General features: G+C 44.4%; 1 protein-coding gene across 4 annotated transcripts in view; it reads left to right on the forward strand.

Annotated features, from left to right (window-relative positions):
- The window catches only part of LOC144955053 (la-related protein 4-like), a 48,410-nt gene that overhangs the window by 17,366 nt on the left and 9,352 nt on the right, over positions 1-21,692 (forward strand). For 2 of the 4 annotated variants that reach the window (XM_078885426.1, XM_078885482.1), the window contains exons 4-15: positions 113-661; positions 2,420-2,507; positions 3,926-4,062; positions 6,055-6,158; positions 8,015-8,125; positions 10,136-10,189; positions 11,027-11,326; positions 13,750-13,916; positions 15,062-15,505; positions 16,522-16,567; positions 18,107-18,391; positions 21,158-21,291. In XM_078885426.1, coding sequence (XP_078741552.1) covers positions 113-661; positions 2,420-2,507; positions 3,926-4,062; positions 6,055-6,158; positions 8,015-8,125; positions 10,136-10,189; positions 11,027-11,326; positions 13,750-13,916; positions 15,062-15,505; positions 16,522-16,567; positions 18,107-18,391; positions 21,158-21,291 — 2,419 coding nt within the window. Of the gene's footprint in view, positions 1-112; positions 662-2,419; positions 2,508-3,925; positions 4,063-6,054; positions 6,159-8,014; positions 8,126-10,135; positions 10,190-11,026; positions 11,327-13,749; positions 13,917-15,061; positions 15,506-16,521; positions 16,568-18,106; positions 18,392-21,157; positions 21,292-21,692 lie in introns of those variants that run through there. The other 2 variants (XM_078885527.1, XM_078885576.1) reach the window with 2 other exon arrangements.

Consider the following 21,692-nt stretch of genomic DNA (forward strand, 5'->3'; position numbering starts at 1 on the left):
TCACCTGAAATGCTGCTTTGCTAAGAGAGTTAAACTGTTCGTACACACCGCATGATTGAGCATGTTTGCAATGCACACGTTTTCACGGGTGCGTGCGATATGTGTTTCGTAGCAGTCTATGCACGGATGAATGGCAATGGCGGAGCGGAGACACCAACGGCTGGTGCGGACGTGCAGTCTCATCTTCACGCCGAGCCAGAGGAAGCCCAGTCCGTGGCCGTTATCCAACCGGTCGAACCCGACGGCCCCATCGATGAGCCTCAGGTCGCGACTGCTGAGCAGCAGCAGGATCCCCGTTCCAGTTCCCAAGAACCGCCTTCCAATCCGGCGCCGCTCGCTCCGGCCTCAACGCAGAGCCCACTGGCCGAGAGCTCATCCCCGGTCACTGGCACCGACTCCGCGCCGCCCGAAACCCCGTGTCCCACCGCCGGCGCCACTGGCGACTTGCCTTTCGAGACGCAGGCCGCTGTGGCTCGCGAGCCGCACGGCGACACTGGCGGTGTCGTTGGGGAGGTTCGGTTGGCGTTGGCAGCAGAGCCCGCGGATGTCTTGGCCACGGAGGCGCCAGCCTTGAACGGAGAGGTGGTTTTGCCGGTGGCGGCGGCACCGCAGGAGCCTCTCCCCGGAGAGTACGAAGCCTTGCAAAAGATAACGCAAATTGGTAAGGTGGTCTTGGCACAAATGGGCGCAAATCTGTTGGCAGCTTTATTTAGTTCGAATATTTTTGTTGACTAAAATAGTTGGCGTTAATTAACATATTCCTCCCCATCTGTAAGAAACACAGAGCTGAAAATTTCAGGCACACGTACATTGACTTCCTCTCCATTTCATAGCCTGGCAACAGTGAAATGAAACATTTGAAGTTGATTTATATGCAAATCATTATTTATTAATAATGTTATACCAGTTTTCCAGGAGAATTGACCTTTTTTAATGCAACCATTATTTATTAATGATTGGTCATACCAGTTTTCCAGGAGAATTTACCTTTTTTAAGCAATCAACGGGTTTGACTAAAATGCAGGCATTCCCCCGCTATAAGTTGTCGCATAATGAGTTGTGTCACATCTAAGTTGCTGATGAATAACGGAACATTTCCCTAAAAGTGTAATGTTTCGCATACGCGTTCCTCTAGAAAATACGCACGCATTTTTTAGCGCAATATTGAAATGAGGAACGCACACAGTGGAAGATTAAAAATGCTGCCCAGCTGTCTTGGGGCAAAATTTCTTAAACATTCTGCAATCAAGCCAAGAAGGTCCATAGAAGAGCCCAGAAGAGAGTGCCTTTTTCCTCTGGTGGCCATCGCTGTGCCTCTGGCTTGATCGCAGAGGTCGCAAACGGGTTTTGATTCCTTACCTGTACCCGTACCCGGCCGCACCAGGGTCGCAAACGGGTACCTGTACCCGGCCGTACCCGTACCCTACCCATACCCGGCCGGGTACGGGTAGGGTACGGGTATCGGGTACCTGATTGCGACCTCTGGGATGAAGCCATGTTGCAGGCGTGGGTGGGTTGATTCTAGGAACTTGAATTGTGAGAAGAGACAAGACGTTGGGAAATGAGTGACAAACAGTTACTCACCAGTGACTCACGGTCTACCCGTACCCGGCCGCACCAGGGTCGCAAACGGGTACCCGTACCCGGCCGGGTACGGGTAGCCGGGTATCGGGTAGGGTACGGGTATCGGGTACCTGGTTGCGACCTTTGCGTGATCATCAGATGAAGAGGCAGTTGAACCTGCCCCTTTGTCGTCTGCATCACTCCACCACTGTTGGAGCAGCAGCAAGCCCTTAAACAATTTCTGGAAAATTTAGATTTAAAGCTTTCGTGACTGCAGGGATTCATCTTCTTGGTTCTTTCGGTAAAGTCACGTAGAAGGGAAATAATAAAATGATAAAAATAAAACATAATAAAATAATTCTCACGACGTTTCGGCCACAACGCAAGCAGACCAGGTCTGTCTCCCCGACAGACCTGGTCTTCACCTGAGGACGGCTGCTTGCGTTGTGGCCGAAACGTCGTGAGAATTATTTTATGTTTTATTTTTATTATTTCCCTTCTACGTGACTTTACCGAAAGAACCAAGAAGATGAATTTCTGGAAAAGTTTTATGCAACTCTTTTTGTTTATTAGGCGTTTCAAATGTATGTAAATGTACATGCGTTTTTGGACACTTCATGACATTTAGTCACATTTTCACCAGACATAGGTAGGAACACAACCCCTGATTGTAACATGCATTCGGGAAGCTAGAGTTTGCTTTAAGTCATTTAGAAGTAAGAAGCATTTGACTGGAACAAATTCTTTGCTTATAGCAGGGATTCCTGTAGTTGTTAAGATTAATGGTTGTCTGATTGTTTAACTTAACACTTAATAAAGCCTGTAAAATGTCATAATGTAAAATATTTATTTTTAGGTGGATCCGAACTACAAGAAAGTAACACTATGAGTCCAGAGGAGCTGAAGGAAGTCCTGAAAAAGCAACTGGAATACTACTTTTCAAGGTACTTATCTCGCTGAACTGAACAATGTAAAAGTATGGTGTCTTTTGACATGAGCTTAGAAGGTTGTTGAGCTGGCCAGGTGAGCAGGGCTACCTGTTTGTTGATTGACGAGTAATGGATTTGAGTGAATGTTAAAGGTCACAATCACCAGCAGGTCAGCATTGTCGGGACACTTTTAATTATTGGGAAACGGACTACAGAGCTCAAGAATGTACTTGAGTTCCTCCCCCAGACCTGTTTCCATGTTTTTGTACAACTCGAGCTTGCTACCGATTTGGCAAGATGAATGGCGGTGAAGATTTCACGACGTGGGCTGGTCTGAATTTTACGTCCGAATTTGAGCAGAGTGGAAATTATACTCTTCCGAGAAACCACCTGTCGCTCGATTAACTCTGATGGTCGTGGAGACATAACTGTTTAAAATCAACTTGACGTGTCTATAAACCGAGTTGGCTGGAGAACTCAACTCCATTTGGTTGTGCATGAGAAGGAGTTCTAAGTCTCAATGTGGGGCTCTGCCCTTATTAATCTGTGGTGCATGTGCCATCGTTACTCCCTTTTAGCCCGCTTGTGTAGAGTGTCTAATATTGTGAGAAAATAGTTTATTGGAAAATATGTCTAAGGGAAAAAATAAATTCTCGTGCGTGGCTATAATATATTTTTTGTCGCAAAGGGTTAAAAGTGAATCTAGGTTGAATCTGAAAGTCAATCTGGAACCTTTGTTGCCTCGGTGCACGCTGCTTGCATTCACAGAAACGTATTACATTGGGAAGCTTCATGTTGCTTTCTTACTTGTAGCATCCATTACAGACGTGCACGGAGGGATACAGATTCAATTGAGTTAATCAGTTGTGTTTTCCTTGGCACAATTACATTTTACATTTGCTGAAATGTTTTTTTTTGCCTTTGACCATATCACCCATACTGCTATGTTCCCTGCCTTCAAACCGCACAGACTAGCACGGTGAACTATGGTCAAATAAGGGCCACGTCCAGCACTTTGCGGAGAGACCCTCATGCAGCGTTGCATTGGCTCAACGAGTCGACATGCACATGAATACTCTGGTTCTTTTGGTCAAGTCACGTGCGTAGAATAAATCTTAATAGATGACGACGTTTCGATCGCCACACAGGTGGAAGACGATTGCTTGTGCGGCGACCGAAACGTCGTGATCTTTCATAGTTTTTCTACCTACGTGACTTTACCGAAAGAACCAAAGAGCATGGATTCCTGCAGTCACGAAAAGCTTCAAATCAAGAATGCACATGAATGTTGCTTGATATTTGCGTGAATTGTGACGATTAGTGTAATTAAAACTGACCGCGTGTGCCGTTTTGATGATGATGATGTGGTGAGTGTAGCGAGGTGCTGTGCACTGTGCGGCGGTGAGTAACGGAGGAGTGTGTACGATGTGCAGAGAGAACCTGGCAAACGACCTGTACCTGGTGTCCCAGATGGACAGTGACCAGTATGTCCCCATCTGGACCATTGCCAACTTTAACCAAGTCAAGCGGCTCACCTCCGACCTGCAACTCATCGTAGACACACTCAAGTGTGAGTAGTGCGCACGCCACCCTGGCTTCCATGGCTACAAGCAGAACGGAGAGCGGTACAGTTTGTGTTTGAAGTTTCCTTGTCCCGCATTGCCCGTGTATACCCTCCTAAGGCCATCATTTATATTCTAGGAGATGTATTTTTCTTCTTTAGATGTTGTTTGGGAATCCAGGTTTCAACTGCGAGAATGTAGCAGCGTTTTAATGCAGTCACATTTGGATGCTGTACAAATTCTAATTGCATTGTTTGACTTTTGGTGGTTACGTGATCAACATGTTCACAATCCGTATTAAACCATGGCAGTTTTGTTGATTGGATTTCACCGAAAAGCTATCTTCTTTACTCTTTGGTTATTTCGGTTAAGTCACGTAGGTGAAATAATAATAATAATAAAAAAGAATAAAATTAAAATAAAAAAATAGAAATAACTAAATTAAATTACGACTTTTCGATTGCAACACAAGCAATCATCATCAGTTTATATATAAACTCCTTAGCCCCGGCATTTCTCCCACTTTAGTAAAAAAATTCAAGCTGTGATTTCCACACCTGATGACGATTGCTTGTGTTGCATTCGAAACATCGGAGTTTAATTTAGTTATTTTTATTTGTATTGAATTCTTATTTTTATTTTATTATTTTTCACCTACGTGACTTTACCGAAAGAACCAACGAGTATCGATCCTTGCAGTCACGAAAACTTCAAATCTAGAATTATCTATCTTCTACTCACTCCTGCCGAATTGCCGGCTCACTATCTCCTCTGCTGTGGCCGCATGCCCCTGAATCTTGGTGCACTTGGCTGCAAAAGCAGCTGCCTAATAGAGAAAGACACTCCCAGCCACAAAGATGATTGCGCACACCCTAACATTGTCTTCCGTTAAGGTTGGGCTGTTGTGGCTTAGAAGAGCATAAGCGGAGGGGGGTGGGGGACCTTTGCTTGGCATGTAATTTCAGAAGCGTCGCTCTGCAATTATATATGTTTTGTTCATATGTTAAATAGTAGGGCGTATACCTGGATAGTTGGTGGGTTAGCTAGTAATAGGATCTTCATGAACATTAGCTGATTTGGCTAAATGGAAGGGGGTATTAGGCTTGGTGGAGTGGCCAAAGGTTGAACTGAGTGTGCAAAGGCATGTGGGCGAACAAAAGTAGCATATGATGCAAGAATGTTACTTTGCACACCATTTAGCAGACGAGAATGTTGCAGTGCGCAACCCTTAGTCATCAGTCCTTGCTCATCGGTGGCGGTGCATCGGAGCAATGAGGCTTACGCAGTGATTGATGATGAACTTGGAATCCATTGGCCCAGTTTTCAGAGGAAACGAGAGCATTTGCAAAGGATGAACGGATGTTGAACTGCTTTCACACCGTATGTAGCCAACCAAAGTTCAAAGTTCATTTATTAGGTATAGCCCTGTGAGCCATTCGGCTCTTGAATCGGGTGCAACCGCAACAAACAAAAAACAAAAACATGAACAAGAAAACATCTTAAAGTGACTATGTGCAAACAGAAAATCCAAGAAAAGACAGCAAAATATTGCAAAAAAATCACCGTACACCAACCCTGTGCAAATATCCCAGTGGGATGCAAGTCAAACAACAACAACAACAACCACAAGACAACTTAGATTAAGGCCATCAGTCTAACTCTGTACTACAACAAACAAACATGGCCAAACCAAAAAACTTTTCGAAAATCACCAAAATAAAGCCATAAAAGCAATGAAACAGTGGTCATAGGAACTGTGACCGAATTTTCACAATAAACGACGTAAACAACATGTACTACCAAACTCTGCAGCCATAGCTGGCTGCATGAGTCACTCCACAACAGTAGGAGCATCAGTCGGAGTATCAACATTTTTCAATGCGCCTTTAAGATCAGCGTACTAAATCAAAACACAGATCCGTGCTCTTCTGAGGTGTGGGTGAAGAACAGCAAACGACATGTCGCTGGGCTTGTGTGTGTGCGTGCGTGCGCGTGTGTAGCATCTGCCCTGGTGCATGTGGATGAGAAGGGGGAGAGGGTAAGGCCGAATCAAAAGCGCTGCATTGTGATCCTGAGAGAGGTTCCCGCGAGCACGCCTGTGGAGGTAAGGCCACCTCCGCTGCTCATGGCCAGCATGGCGACAATGAGTTGGGGACTTTGGGGGGGCAGTGGTTGGAGATGTTGGCACACACGTGAGAGTCGTGCTGGCGTGTCCTTGGCTTGGCAGGCATTTATTCTCTCCATTGGCTACTGTTGGTAGATGTGAGCTCCGTCACTTCCACACAGGCGCCTGCTATGGATAATTTTGTCACAGCAGTTGCAGTGCCATGATATGCAAAATAAGGAAGCAGCGAGTGTGTTTGTGTTTCCCTTTTGAAAGGGAATGCTCACGTGGAGCTAGCTTTTCTATTATTAAACAGAACATTTGAAAATAAATGTATTTATTTACTAAAATATAGTATATTGGCTGATTTCAGGATGTTTATCAGTATTTTAAGTCACAAACATTCCGGAAAATATATGTACATTGGCTGCAAGTAAAACACGGTAAAGCTGTTATACGGTGAAGACCACTTTCCTTAACGTTTCACAAGATTTGCTTACATGTGTTCTCTGGTCTGTGGCCACACTTTGCCCTATTGTTGTTCCAAGTTTCCAGTCAAAGTCCATGTTTCTGGTCCCGTGTACTTAATGTCAGGTGATAATATGTACCAATTGAAGACGTTCTTCTTCATGCACATTGTTGAGCTGCGTTTCATGATCAAATTGAGTAAATATTTTGTTTGGTCCAATTAACTCGTTGTAATACAGGACTTGTTTCGCTCGTATCTTAAGTGTTCGTTTTTCTATTGTTTCCTGTAGCTTGTGTCCATTGGTTGTAACAATGTTTACGTAATCAGTGGAACTTACACTTTCACTGCTTCTCTTCAGTTCTCCAATCCAGTTTTTGGAAAATATCGTGAAATGTTGCTGTGAATAGCCTTGCCAAGAGGATATCTCCTTATTTAGGTGATGCAGATCACACCTTCATTTTAGTTGAGCACGAACATTTGCAGGCATAGGGCATTTTGTTGAACGTATACGTCACGTATTCAACTGCATTCGTTAATCTGACTTTCCAGATAAAATTTGTAATTATCCAAACGTTACTAAAATAGCGTTTTACCTATCAACTGGGTGGGGAATATGGCGAAACAGCGTATATAAGTATTATTTTAAATTGTAATTTGTCAAATTATTAGTGCCACTTGTTTTTATATTTCTTTGGTTTAATGTCGATGTTAGAAATGTAAGTAATTTAAAACCTGTCCGTACATTGTGTATATTGCCATGTATACTGCTATTAACATTTGTCATTTTAAGCCGCCCTACTTACACGTTGCTGAGAACACAACTTGGTTGTTTGAGCCATTTGATGCGAATGTGACACCACATACTTAGACTGCATTTGAGGTCGGCATTTTAATTAAAACTCCCTGAGATAATGGATCCCTGCTGAAATTGAAAATGAATGCACATGTGATGCATATTTTATTCTTGAATAACAATACTCACACACACACACCTCTATGCTTTGGGGCCCTGATACTGTATACGAAATATGTTTTCTTTTTATTTATATTGCTTTATTGGTATTTATTTTTGCTTTATGTTTTAGAATACTGGTGTATGTAAATAGCTTCAGACTAAACATTTTTCTCCAATTTAAAATTTTTAACCAGATTGCTTTACCGAGTGTTAAATGTTAAAACACACACTTTAAGTTAATTTTAATGTGAGCATATGTGGCGTGCATAATGCAAGGACCGAATGACCGGTAGGTAAAGGGTTTTCTCCGAGTCTAGAGAGAATGAAACTTGATTTGAAGCTTTCGTGAATGCAGGAATGACTCTTTGGTTCTTTCGGTAAAGTCGCGTAGAGAAGAGAGAATGAGCTTCTTCACTCTGTGGGGGAATGCAGGAGGTTGAGAAGCTGTTCACCAACGGCAACTGCGGACGGTTCGTGAGCTGCGAGTTTGCCCACAATGACAGCTGGTACATCACGTTTGAGACAGACGCCGACGCTCAGCAGGTGCGTGCACACCCCGCGTGGGAAGTCCTGGCTCTGGTCTTCTCTCACATCTGAGTTGGTCCGTCCATGTGCACACTGTCATGCACTTCCAGCGCTTGATGTGTATCGCTGCTCATTTTGCTGCTCTTTGTTGCAAGTTGAATGGGTCGTGTGGCCAAGGGTTTCTGTTGAAGCCCCGAAGGCAATATTCAATCATTTTAAGGTCGCTAATTCTCTGCTTCCCTTATAAAATAGAGGTTTTTTTGGGGTTATTTTGCGTAAATATGTAAATGTGTCGTTAAAACCCACCACCACCCAACACAGCCAATTAGTAAGGGTTGTCACGTAAACAGAACGTGCCAATTCGTCACTAGTACAGCACACCGGTGTGTTGGAGAGCCAAGCCACAACATTTTGCTGTGGCGGGTTTTAGCGACACATTTATATATTTTCGCGATCTAATCCAAAAAAAACCTCTCGTGGATGATATTGGTTGCGAAAGCCTATATGTTAAACTGCTTCCCTCATAGTTGGCAAATCCTTCAGCCTGATAGCCTATTCGTCTCTATGAAATATATGTCCACTGGTTTTGTACGTCATCTTGAATCGCATTTAGAAGCTAATTAATCCAAATTGTATCGTATTCAAATGATGTCACAGCAGCCTAGTTTCAGAATGCTTTTTTCAGAAGTGAATGGTTTTTACAAGTTCCTCTGAACTGGGATTGCCAAGTGGCTTAGTATTTGAGTGCCTGTCACCGCGTGGTTGTTGGTGGAGCCCCCCTGTTTTGCACGCTTGGTTGAAATCTTGTATTGTGAGTACTGCCTACAGAGGAGCAGTCTTATTTTCCTGTGCATTCAAAACATGGACCTGAGGTTGCCAACGCACTTTGGAAGGAAATACTTTTTCTAGAGCAAGGGCGAATGTTCCGAAAGTGTTTGCTTCACTGTTTAAAATCTTCAGTTGAAGTAAGCTCCTGTTAAATGGGATAATGAAAATATGCATGTTGCAGTGGCATGACCACAAGGATTTTTAGTTTGAAGTTTTGAATCTTTCCGTTGTGTAACAGTTCTCGCATGGGCACTTGCAAACCAGAGGTCGCCGGGTCCATCTCCTGGCTCGGCAGTTGAAACAATAGTGCAGGTCTTTTTTAAATCCTTTATATTAAGTTCACTTGCTTGCTTGCGCGCTTACGACCGTGCAAATCTTTCGGTCGTTTTTTAACCCACTTCCCGTGATCCAATGGAGCTGACATTTTGCACACAGACTCGTTGTGGGTGACAATTTATTTTCGTGAATTTTTTTCCAAAATTTTCAACATTTTAGGATTTTTTTTAAAATATTTAATTACCAATTGCTTAATGGTGGCAGGCAATCATCTGACCCATAGGTGGCAGCCATCTCAAGCCAGAGGACGAGAGGACTCTAGCCGCCACGCATATAAAGGATTTATAGTGAAAAACTTTGTTTTTATGGGTTAATTTTTTAAATCCTCCCATCTGTCTCCTCATTTCTGTAGAACTGCTTGTTGTGTTTAGTTTTGTTGTCCTTCGCCCGCACCTCCGATTAGCACGGTTGGCTACGTACGGTGCGAAAGAAGTTAAACATACGTACACACAAGTGGGTGCACCACAGTCAAATGACACGTCACTTGTGGTGGATTAAACTGTGTTCCTTCACCTCTTCCAAGTCGTTTGACGAGCATGGAAGAGTGCCAAAACACCTGCTAGAGATCCATCGAGTGGGGGGGTGGAGACCCTTTCGCCAGCAGTGGCGTGAGCAAGTAGAGACCCGCGGTTGCACGTGAACATTTGGCAAGAATATATAGCAAAGAGTGCACATCGCATTGGTGAAATAATGCTTCTTTATCACTTGCGGTTTGTATCGCGATGCATCGACAACCGTAAAGCTCGTGTAGAAGGCATACCATGCATTTCTTAGAATCTTATTTAAATGCGGTACAGTCAGAAAGCGAAGCTCATTTGATGGAGTGATTTTTTTTTAAACTTTTTTTTTATTTGCGTTTGGCAGGCTTACAAGTATCTGAGGGAAGATGCAAAAACATTTCTGGGAAAACCCATTATGGTAAGTCCCTTCTGCCTGTCTGTCACACGTGACGTTGAGCCCATTGTTGTTCCCGCACGGAGGGAATGGAGAAGCAATAACGTTCTATTTCTGTGAACTTGAGTTAGAAGGACAGGAGACGAGAGGGTATTATGCCAAGCTGCAGCTCATGCTCCTGTTAATGAAGGCGTTACATTGTACTTGCCAACTACCTCAATTACATAGGAATGTAACCTTCGTAGCTCTATGAAGTGTTAATGCAGCTCTTGAACAGTTTCTGTTGTTGCTTATGTTTTGTTCATAATCGACGATTTTTGGGTTTAGATCGCGTTATTTATAAATGTGTCGTAACCCTCCACCACCCCAAAAAATCGTTGATTATGAACAATATTGGTCGCGAAAGCCTACGTGTTAAAGCTTATGTTTTGTGTTTGGCATGAATACCTAGCAGTGCGTGATAATGTTATAGACACCGTTAATTGTTTGACATTAAAAAAAAAAATGGTTACGTAGACCAGCTTTAAATGTAGTTGTCTAATTCTGGGTCAATACATTGGCTAATTCTCGTAAAAATATGAAGAAAAAAAACACGTCAATACTAGTTAACACTTTTAATTTGACATTATTCAGCATTGACACAGGCACATAGTGTCAATGCTTGTTGATATTTGTCTTTAAACTGAGGTTTTGTGGCACCAACTTTCGCTTATCTTCAGTGCTTGTTTTGTTTTATTGCTGCTTTTGTTATTTCGGTGACCCAGGTCGCTCTCTCAAATGAGACTCCATATCCTGTTCTTGTAAGTTCCTCACCTTGGTGAAACAAAACAAACTTGACGTGTGAAAACGTATCTCGTGCAGGCACGGATAAAGGCCAAGCCCATGGCCATGAATGTCTTCATGCCGAAGAACGGGCTGCGCTCGGCGGAGGGAGGTGGTGTAGCGGGTGGCGGTGGGGCAATTTATGCGCAGCAACAGCAGCAGCACCAGCAGCACCAGCAACAGCAGCAGTATGCGCCGACCATGTACATGCAGCCTGTGTACGCCCCACCTCCGGCACCGCCACCCCCCACTCAACAGCAGCAGCAGTACCCGCTCTACAGCGTGCTGCCCCAGCCCTGGTCGTCCACACCGCAGGGATATTTCGACACCGCATCTCTGGTAGGGCCACTTGCTCGTCACAGGTTCCCCCCCTCTGTGTCTGGCATTCGTGTTGTTCCCACCCTCCTCTGGCGGTCCCGATCCAGTGATGGAAACCACGTATGCCCGTATTGATGGGCTTTTGGAGTAGGCAGCGGTGGTGCGCGTTGGTTAGCAGCACTGCCACAAGTCTGGCGACCGGAGTTCGATTTCCAGCCGTGACTGGCATCATTGGCGAGCGATCTATCAACCGGTTCTTGACACGCACCCACCCCACTTTATTGATCTGCACTGACCGACGTGGTGAAGTATGGTCAGACAAACCCTTTGACCCACACGGCGTGGAGAGCACTTAATACAAGACTGGATTTTTAACAGGCTGTGAATTGCGTAATTTCTGAATGCCCGACTTGTAGTTTGAACATTGCGAGTTCAAATCCCAGTTGGTGATTGGCTCATCACTCGATGGTTAATGTTATGAGTACCACTTTATGGGAGTCACCAGTGGTTGTTCTTTCGAGGGACTAATTCTAGATTTGAAGCTTTCGTGACTGCAAGGATTCATACTCTTAGGTTTTTTTCGGTAAAGTCACGTAGGTAAAAGTAAATAATAAAAATAATAGAAAAATTCTAATAGAAATAAAATAATAAATCACGACGTTTCGGAGGCAACACAAGTCTCCGTCATCAGGTGGGACCGTCAAAGCTAAATTTACTGTATCCAGCGAGGCAAAATTCCAAGAGACAAGGTCTTAAATACAAGTTAAGGGGGAGGGGTTTATCTGAATGTGGCTACCACATTCAGATAAGCCCCTCCCCCCCCTCCCCCTTAACTTTCGAGGGACTTTTCATTTCTATAGGAATGTGGAATTTTTGTAATTCATCCCACAATTTTATTGAGGGACTGTGTTGTCTTGGTGAGGTTTGGGACTGTTTTTGCTGTTGTTTTGCTGCCTTTCCCAAGCGTGGGAATTGATGTACTAATGCAATTTGAACTTGTATACAGTTTAAGGGGCGCTACGGTGGTGTGATGTTATCTTCCTTGCCTGGTATGCAGGAGGTCAGGGGGTTCAATCCAGACCCTGACGCTTGTATATTTGGAGTTTGCATGTTCTCCCCGTGGTCGCGGGGATTTTTCTCCGGGTCCTCCAATTTTTCCCTCCACATTTAGAAACATGCATCGAGACTATTGGCATTGTTTAGCTGCTGTAAATTTCCACGTGATTAGCCACTTCGTTGAGTTATCAGTTGTGGCCAGGTTCTTTCTGAAAAATTAATGAATGCCTCAGTGGGTTTTGCCTGGTAGGTTCAGGATGGTTTAGTGTTATTTGCGTCTGTTTGGGTGATTTGTTTACCTTTCCAATACTCTGCACTCCTATCGTGTTTTTGTATTGTTTGTTGTTGTCACGTTCTGATCTGCCCCTACTGCACAAATGTGAAAAGAGCTCTATACTATGAGATCTCTTTTACCAGTGGCAAAATATAATAGTAGGTTTTTACCCTTTTAACTGGTACAAAAAATAAAGGTGTCAGTTTTGTACCAGTTAAAAGGGTAAAAACCTACTATTATAAGAGCTCTATAGCTCCTCGGATTTCTCCAGTATAAATATATATTTTGATTATTAGGCTGAATCAACTTGGAATTCGTGGTTTAGGAGTCGATGCCTGCTGCTCCAGTAGCTGATCTATAGCCCATGGTAAAACTCCTGTGATAATATAAATAAACGGTGTTGACATGCACTGTCTTCAATGTAATAACATTTTATCTTAAGCTAGAAATGTATGTATTTTGAGTAACATCTGTCAGAAAATCAAAGTAATGCTTGTTGGTAGCACTTGGCTATAATATCATTAATATCTGAAATGAACGTTTAGGTATCGTAAAAACTATTTCTCAAAAACAAAGGCAGTGAGTTTTTTTAAGCTGCAAAATTATGCAAACTTGCCTTCTTCTTGGTTCTTTCTGTAAAGTCACGTAGAAGGGAAATAATAAAATAATAAAAATAAAACATAATAAAATTCTTCACCTGAGGACGGCTGCTTGCGTTGTGGCCGAAACGTCGTGAGAATTATTTTATTATGTTTTATTTATTTTATTTTATTATTTCCCTTCTACGTGACTTTACCGAAAAGAACCAAGAAGATGAATCCCTGCAGTCACGAAAGCTTTAAATCGAAATCAAACTTGCCTTGTTTTTTTTCATTACTTTAATGAAGATTAAAAGCAAAAAACACTAATACCTCTTGTCTTTTACATATGCACCCAGTTTGTGTGCCCCGGGCTCTCCGGTATGCTTTACGGACGGTGAAAAATATATTTTAGTTGGGTCAAGCTAGTCAAAGGCACTGTTAACAACAGTGCTGTTTGGTACGTTACTGAATTGACTTCGGTGTGTGTTGCGGTGGCATCACTTTTAACATTGCCATCTTCACTTTATTTACAGGCGCAGGCGACGCAGGCACCACCTGTTTACAGGGGCGACGTGTCTGTGGATGCGTGGTTGCATGTGCAGGCTTTTCAGAATGCGACCTTCCTGAATGGGTTTCCAGCGCCCGGCCACTACAAGCACGGAAACTCGCTGCCTCACAGGCATTTCTCGAGCAGGGGCAGGTGAGGGGGGGGGATGTTCCTGGCGTGCTTGATTGGCGTGCCGATTGCATCGTGTTCATTTGCAGTTGTTCGGTTTTGAAATCCAAACGTATCTGCTCCGGACAAGCATTGGGGGGGTGTGTAGCATTTTTATTGGTGGGCGAAGCGGTGACGTGTGGCTTGCACACACCGCAGTGGCTAGAACTTGGGGAACTGAGTTTGGTGCCTAGCCGTGGCTAACGTAAGTGATGAGTTAAACAGGTAGGAACAACAGTTTTCCCTTCCTCTTCCCTCCCCTCGCCTCTCTACTCCATCCTGGCCCTCCCCTATAGCCCTTTCGTGACCTCACATGCCCATGCCCTCTGTTACAGTCACTCATTCCTAGGCACTTGTACCTCCTTGCCATCTAAATTATTCTTTTTGTTACCGCTTTGAAACTATGTAAAGTGTATTGAGCTAAGGTACTCTATAAATATAAAATAAGATGTCCTTTTTCATGAAAGTAGAAGATTGAGTACACTACTCCACACAGCGCGTACTTGGCTCACTTATTCCTACACTGATATATGATTGACTCGTTGATGATGGGTGGTGTCCTTTAAAGTCAGGTCACAACTCGTACCCGTTGATTGACGGTTTTAATAGTTCTGACCAATAACATTTCTACGTGCCTGCAGCTGTTGCACTGAAAACGTTTATTAAATTTGGCAGGTTTTTGTACAAAGTTTAACATTTTTTGCATGCCAATATTTTTTGTATGTTTCAATAGGTTTATTTAATCGTGATAAAATAATCGATACTGCCTGAATATAGATACGTCACCCACACGACGATAAAGCACATCTCTTCACAATTCTGCCAGAATCGCCTAATGAAGCTGGATGTAATTAGCAGCGAAATTTCGTCCTCAAGTTGTTTATGTTGTGGATATACTCTCCAACACATTCGTGGGCTGAAGTAGTAACTTATTTTCACGTGTTATGTGACAAACCTTACTGTGGTTGGCTGTGTTGGGTGGTGGTGGATTGACGACACATTTTAATATTTATGCGATCTAACCCAAAAAAAGTCTTTCACGAAAGCTTTTTCTAGGCATGTTCGCGCAAGCCCTCTGCGCTTGTGTAATCGACTGTGCCGCGTGCGTGTTGTACGCAACGTGAAAACAGGGGCGGCGGTGGCGGCGGCGGTGGTGCCAAGTCACACATGAGGAGCCACATCGACAAGTTGTCGTCCTCCTTCTCCGATAGCAGCGGGGGCAGCACCGCCACGGCGTTGGCCTCGTCCACCTCTCACTTCACGCAGGACCGGGCGCCGCTTGCCAACGGGGGGGACGGGCGCGGCGTGCCGCCCCAGCGAAGGCCTCTTAGCGCCGGCGGCGGCAGCGCCGTCTTGGCTGCCGTGGGCGGCGGAGTCGGTGGCGTCGGCAGTGGCCACCGCGCCAGCTCGGAGGGCGGCTACAGATCCGGGGCAGAGCCGCACTACCGGGCAGTTTACGAGCCGATAGCACGCACAAAGTCGGAGACATCCTACCCGCGGAGAGATGAGCCCTCGCCTTCGCGCCGAACGGAAATAGATCTCGGAGACGCCAGCCTTGTGTCTGCTAGAGGAAGGTATGTACTCGGAGTTTGATTGGTGGGGGGGCGGGGGCATGGGGTTCAAGTGTTGGTTTTAAAGCTTTTTATGGCGGTTGCTAAATGGATGCATTAAATTGTATAAAGCAAAGAAGTCGGTAACCCTGGGAACCACAGTAAGGACTGTAGGCGAGTGTTAATAAGGGTAGGAGATTATTGTAATTGGCATCAACGATATTTACTACTATGAGCCAAGAATGTCTGTGTGTCCCGCACGTGACGTCACTCCACGTCGGCCAGCCCCCCTCATTAATACTCATGAACAGGTGACGTCTTCCAAATGGACACCCCCCCTCATTAATATTAATTAGCGGGTGACGTCACTCTACATGGGGGGGCGAGGCGCCTCCTCCCCCCTCAGCGTCAACTTACAACCCTCACTCACAAAGGCAGAACCCTCAGGTCAAAGTAAAAAGGACGTCATGATGAACAAGGCATTATAAGCTTTAAATTAAATAAGTCTGTCACCGCGGCCTTACAAATTGCACGCGAATTGATGCAATGAATATCACGTCGCGGTCTGCTTTTCGCTTGCAAGTTTCAGATTTACTGAAATACACCCGTCGTCCTTGGACGGACAAAAGGCTAGTTAACATTTTCAGGGTCAATCGTGGGCAGCAGTCAAGCATACTCTTTAGTTTTTTTGGTGAAGTCACGTAGGTAGTAATAAAGAAAATAAAAATAAATTAAATCACGACGTTTTGGAGGCAACACAAGCTTCCTCCGAAACGTCGTGATTAAATTTATTTAAATTTTATTTTTTACCTACGTGACTTTACCGAAAAACCGGAAGAGTATGGGACCCTTGCAGTCACGAAAACTTCAAATCTAGAAGCAGTCAAGCAGTTCATCCGGTGGCCTTCGGATAAGTGTCTCTCGACATCTCAGAATAAACGCAATTGACTAAACTTTCTCGAAGTAGAGACGTGTCGCTCTTCAACCTTTTTGTGTCGTTATGAGAGAGAAAGGTTTGTTAACGCAATTCTCTGTTTCAGGAAAACTTTCAGAGGGAGAAGACGGCGGGAAGATGACAGGAGCGGCGTAAGTTTTTACCACTTTTACCCGTTGCATGTCTAAGACGCTTTTAGAAATCTCCCTGCCATCTCCTTTTGGTTGCGTTTATATGAACGTAATCAATTTGAAAAAAATAACAGGCCTTGTCCTTTCTGGCAAGAATACAGGAGGTGTTAAGATGTTCAGACACCAAATAGACACCTATTGCATTAACCACACATACGTGATTTGATGATATGTGCATTGTCCTTGAAACTGATTGGCCTACATAAGATATAAGGCCATAATGGAGGCTGTCTCACTGGTGTTAAACCAGAGAACGTCAGAAGGCAAAACAACACATCGACATTGCAAATTTCAAAACATGAGTGGCTCTGGTCGAGTGGTTTAATTTATGAGACCCTTTTTGCTCGTATTAAGATGATGAAAAACTGTTTGACTGCCTTTTAGTCCATGATATTTGTGGATTATACGTTTCAATAAAAATTGTTCTCCACATTGCCTATGTACGCAATATGCGTCAATTGATTCAGCCCCCGGCGTTCGATTCGTTGGAGTCCCGATATATTTGTTCTGCAATCAAGCCAGAAGGTCCAAATAAGAGCCCAGAAGAGTGGCAATTTTTTTCCGGTGAACAATGCTGTGACACACGAGCTTGATTGTCAGATGAAGAGGCATTTGATCCCTGACCCCTTCGTCAGTATAACTCCACCACTGCTCAGCCAAGAGGCCTCCATCATCAAGCTCTTAAATAAATTGTGAATAAGTTTGATATCATAATTTGTATTAGTCATTAAAATGTATGTATCTTGACTTAAAGCTTTCGTGACTGCAGGAATTCATATTCTTTGGGTCTTTTGGTAAAGTCAGGTAGATGGGTTGAAAGAACGTGACTTCACCGAACGACCCAAAGAATATAAAAATGTGTGTACTTTTATATGCATTTTTATACACTTCATGACATTTAGTCACATTTTCACTAGACATCGTCTAGGAACGCAACCCCTGATTTTAACATTGTCTCCTGGGAAATTAGGGTTCACTTAAAGTACTTTAGAGTTAAGTAGCATTTTCCCGAACGCATTCCTTCTAGCGGGGGAATCCCCTATTGTAGCAAGCCTCGTGTACAGCAGCCCTCTTGCACACTGGGTGGCGCTGTAATACAATAAAATCGGACACCCGACGAAATCGCCGATCAGCCCATGTATGGAAGACAGTAGGCATGGCGTTGCCTGTAGGGGCATATCTGCCCATATATGGTCTTGTGGATTGTGAATCGAGGTGCATTGTAATCGATTCTGCTCATAGTCGATCGACAGACACGTTAGCGTCGATTCATTGAGGGTTAATCACTGCGTCAATTAATTGGGCAAGGGATCCATGGATCGAGATAATCTCATTGGTTGGTCAAGTGAAATGCCCCCATTTTTTTTGATCGGCTAACATCTGCGTGACCGGTGAGCCCCTCGCAGTCTGTGTTTATGGCATTACAGCGCCGCTGCGAATTGGTGACGCGCGACGACTTGTCCCCAGCACGAGCGTGCGTTGCCTGCACCGTCTCGGCAGGTCAACCCCCAGGCCTCGGCAGAGCCGAACCAGCCGGTGCCACCGCTACTGGCTGCTGCTGCTGCGGCAACAGCGACGACGTCAACGGCGGCGCCACCGCTGCCGCCTCCCCCCCCGCCGCCCCTGCCAGCGCCGTGCGCCAAGCTGCTGGAGCTGGTGCCATCGGATTTCCCCCCCTTGCCGGGTAGTGCCCTGGCAGCGCCGGGGGCCGCGGCGCCTTGCGTGCGAGAGGGCGGCCGGCACGAGAGCCGCATGGCGGACGTGGTGCGCTCCGGCATCGGCAAGGTGAGGCCACGGCGGTGGCAGAGGCGCGTGGGCTCCCGGGGCTGCCGTTGTTGATTTGTAATCATTTAGAGGCGTCCAATTTGGGACGAGCAGTAATACAGTGGTTCCCGCACCACACGCACACCACAGTCTTCCGTGTGACCTAGGTTTGATTCCAGTGCTGGTGCTTGGGCAACCCCCCAATTTTTTCACCAACCCGCATTGACCGGTGTGGTGAAGTATGGTGAAACCTCTATGACCGACACGGTGTGGCAAAAGCATCAAATATTGATTCTCATAGCTGTGAATTATACATTTAACGATCCATTCATCAATTACAACCAATTCTTATGCTCATTATACACGCATACAATTGTGCATATGAGCTTCAATTATATGTAACACATTAAATTTGTCGAGAACAACAGGTTGATGCGCGCATTTTCTTTTCATGAATGTAAGATCAAAGATAAGCCACAGTGTGGTCCGACTGGCCATGGAAGTGGCACCGCACTGTGGTGGTGGTGGGTTTAAAGACCCATTTATATTTACGCGATCTAAAAAAACGTATGGATAATATTGGTCGCGAAAGCCTCCGTGTTAAACCAACCCAAACTGTGGACCGTGTCGTAGACCACTAGTCCACGCTCCCTCAATGGAGCAATGGCAAATGTACACAAACTCTCTCCTGAATCCCTCTCGGGGCTATCAGAGATCGACATTGGCATTTAGCTCCTGGACATATTGCCGCGTGCAAGAATAGAATATGCAAGTTCATCATTAGACCTCCTTTGCTAGTACCAAAGTATAATAATAGGGTTTTTCCCCTTTTTTCTGTCAACAAAACTGAAACCTTTTTACAAGGATTCATGTCTGCATTAACCACAATACTTGCAGTCGAAATGCAAACAAAAACACACTATGATAATATATGCATTGTCCTTGAAACTGATTGGTCCACACCAAGGGACGGCTTTCTTTTTTAAAGAAAAGGTTTCAGTTTTGTTGCCAGAAAAAAGGGGGAAAACCCTATTATTATAATATGCAAGTTGTATGCATATTATTATGATGTCTGGTGATTTTTTCAGGGGGTGTCTTGCCAACCTCTTTTGGTAGGGGAGCAATGGTTACTGTGTATATTCCAGTTGAGTAATTTGTGGAATTTTTTATTCCAATTTTTTTCTATTTATGCTAATAAAGCAAATAAAACTGCACAACTAAGAGGCAAGAATAGAATATGCAAGTTCATCATTAGACCTCCTTTGCCAGTACCAAAGTATAATAATAGGGTTTTTCCCCTTTTTTCTGTCAACAAAACTGAAACCTTTTTACAAGGATTCATGTCTGCATTAACCACAATACTTGCAGTCGAAATGCAAACAAAAACACACTATGATAATATATGCATTGTCCTTGAAACTGATTGGTCCACACCAAGGGACGGCTTTCTTTTTTAAAGAAAAGGTTTCAGTTTTGTTGCCAGAAAAAAGGGGGAAAACCCTATTATTATAATATGCAAGTTGTATGCATATTATGATGTCTGGTGATTTTTTCAGGGGGTGTCTTGCCAACCTCTTTTGGTAGGGGAGCAATGGTTACTGTGTATATTCCAGTTGAGTAATTTGTTGAATTTTTTATTCCAATTTTTTTCTATTTATACTAATAAAGCAAATAAAACTGCACAACTAAGAGACAATCATGAGAAACTATACAATCCATGTTAACGACGAAATAAAACAACTCATTCCGGAATCACAGTTGAATCATGGCAGTTCATATAATTAATTGCATGAATTGTTATGTGCCTCGTAATAATGTTTTTTTAATTCGAATTCAAAAGGTAATGTACTGGTAGGGAAGTGCTTCACACCACGAATGGTCTGACCCAGTGGTGGTATATGTTACGTATGCAGCGAAAATCACACTCTATCAAAGGACAATGACCGTTTTTTTGATGCACTTGTACTCAATGCGTCGATCCTGCATGGAAGATGAATATGCTCTCCAACCGGGGCTTGAAGTTACTCCCTCGAGCATGGGATTTAACACAAGTGCACCGAAGAAAGCCATCGGAACGTTGAACATTTTGAGGAGGGTTTTTTAGAGTGGCCAAGCAAATGTTGTAGGATGTGTAGCGACTCGTGTTGTTTCTAGAACGTAGATATTTTTTGCTGCCCGATGATGACCAAAGTACCGCGCTGTGAGGGAAACCCGACAGGCCAAGGGCGCGGCCCTCAACTCTCCCCCACACCACTCGCCTCTCCACTGCCTGTGCCGCTATCTCATTCGATTGTTCATTGCGTCCACGTGTCGTTCTGTCTCCACTCATCGCCATCTCCCCTCCCCCCTCCTCCACAACACTCCTCTATTTCTCTCTGGACGGGCTCCTTTGGACTTGACACGGGTCCCTGTGATAACACAGATTATGAGATCTGAGGGCAGCGCTTGGGATGAATGCAATTATTAGTTGCAGTTTCTATCGTGCGATTTTAATTGTATTGACTATGGACCATTTGAAATGTGAAATCCATTCTTAAGTGCCAGTGTGGTGCGCTCATTCGTCTGCAATTTCATTCCCCCGTTTTTTTTTACTTGAAACAATAGACTTTGCACGAGGAAACTTTCAAATCCGTCACGATTGACCGTGAACTTGCGGGGCGAACGGAGATGGTGGGGGAGAGGCGCACTTTGGTCAAATTGTTGGTTGTGTAACGTTTGGCTGCTTCTTGACACGCAAGCTAAACAGAAACTTGGTCCCTGTTGCTGTGCTGCGTCTGGCGTGCGCAGGGCGGGAGCGTGAACGGCGCAGCGGTGGTCGTCGCGGCCAAGGTGCCTCCGGCCCAGCCTCCCTCCGTTGCCCCCGTCTCTCTGCCCCCCAAGCCTCAGAGCCCCTCCCCGTCGCCACGCGTCACGTTTGGCAGGTGGGTGTTTGCGTTTTATTTAACCTTGGCATGTGCCAGCTGCGTCTCAACGTGATGCCCCCCTTCGGGCTGCGAAGTGTTGTGGAGTCGGACCTCTTGTGAAAAAGTTTATTAAGACTGTTTTGATTTGACTGGTAGGAAATTGCGTTGAATTCCCTCTTGTGTGTTTTACTTTGAGAAGTAATTAAGGGTATTGGCAGAGCTGTACTAACGTTTGTTGTCGGGCAACTTTTATGATATTGCTTTTTCACACTGGCACTTAGTTGTTTTAAAATGATTTTGTAGATTAGTCAATTGATTTAAGGGTCAGGCGATCGGATCATCCCTGAAGAAAATTTTGAAGAGTCAGCAGCATTCAGATTGGAACAAAGATCAGACTTCTGCATTCCCTTGTGTGGCCA

Source organism: Lampetra fluviatilis, chromosome 1 (assembly GCF_964198595.1).
Source record: "Lampetra fluviatilis chromosome 1, kcLamFluv1.1, whole genome shotgun sequence".
NCBI classification, from domain to species: Eukaryota; Metazoa; Chordata; class Hyperoartia; order Petromyzontiformes; family Petromyzontidae; genus Lampetra; species Lampetra fluviatilis.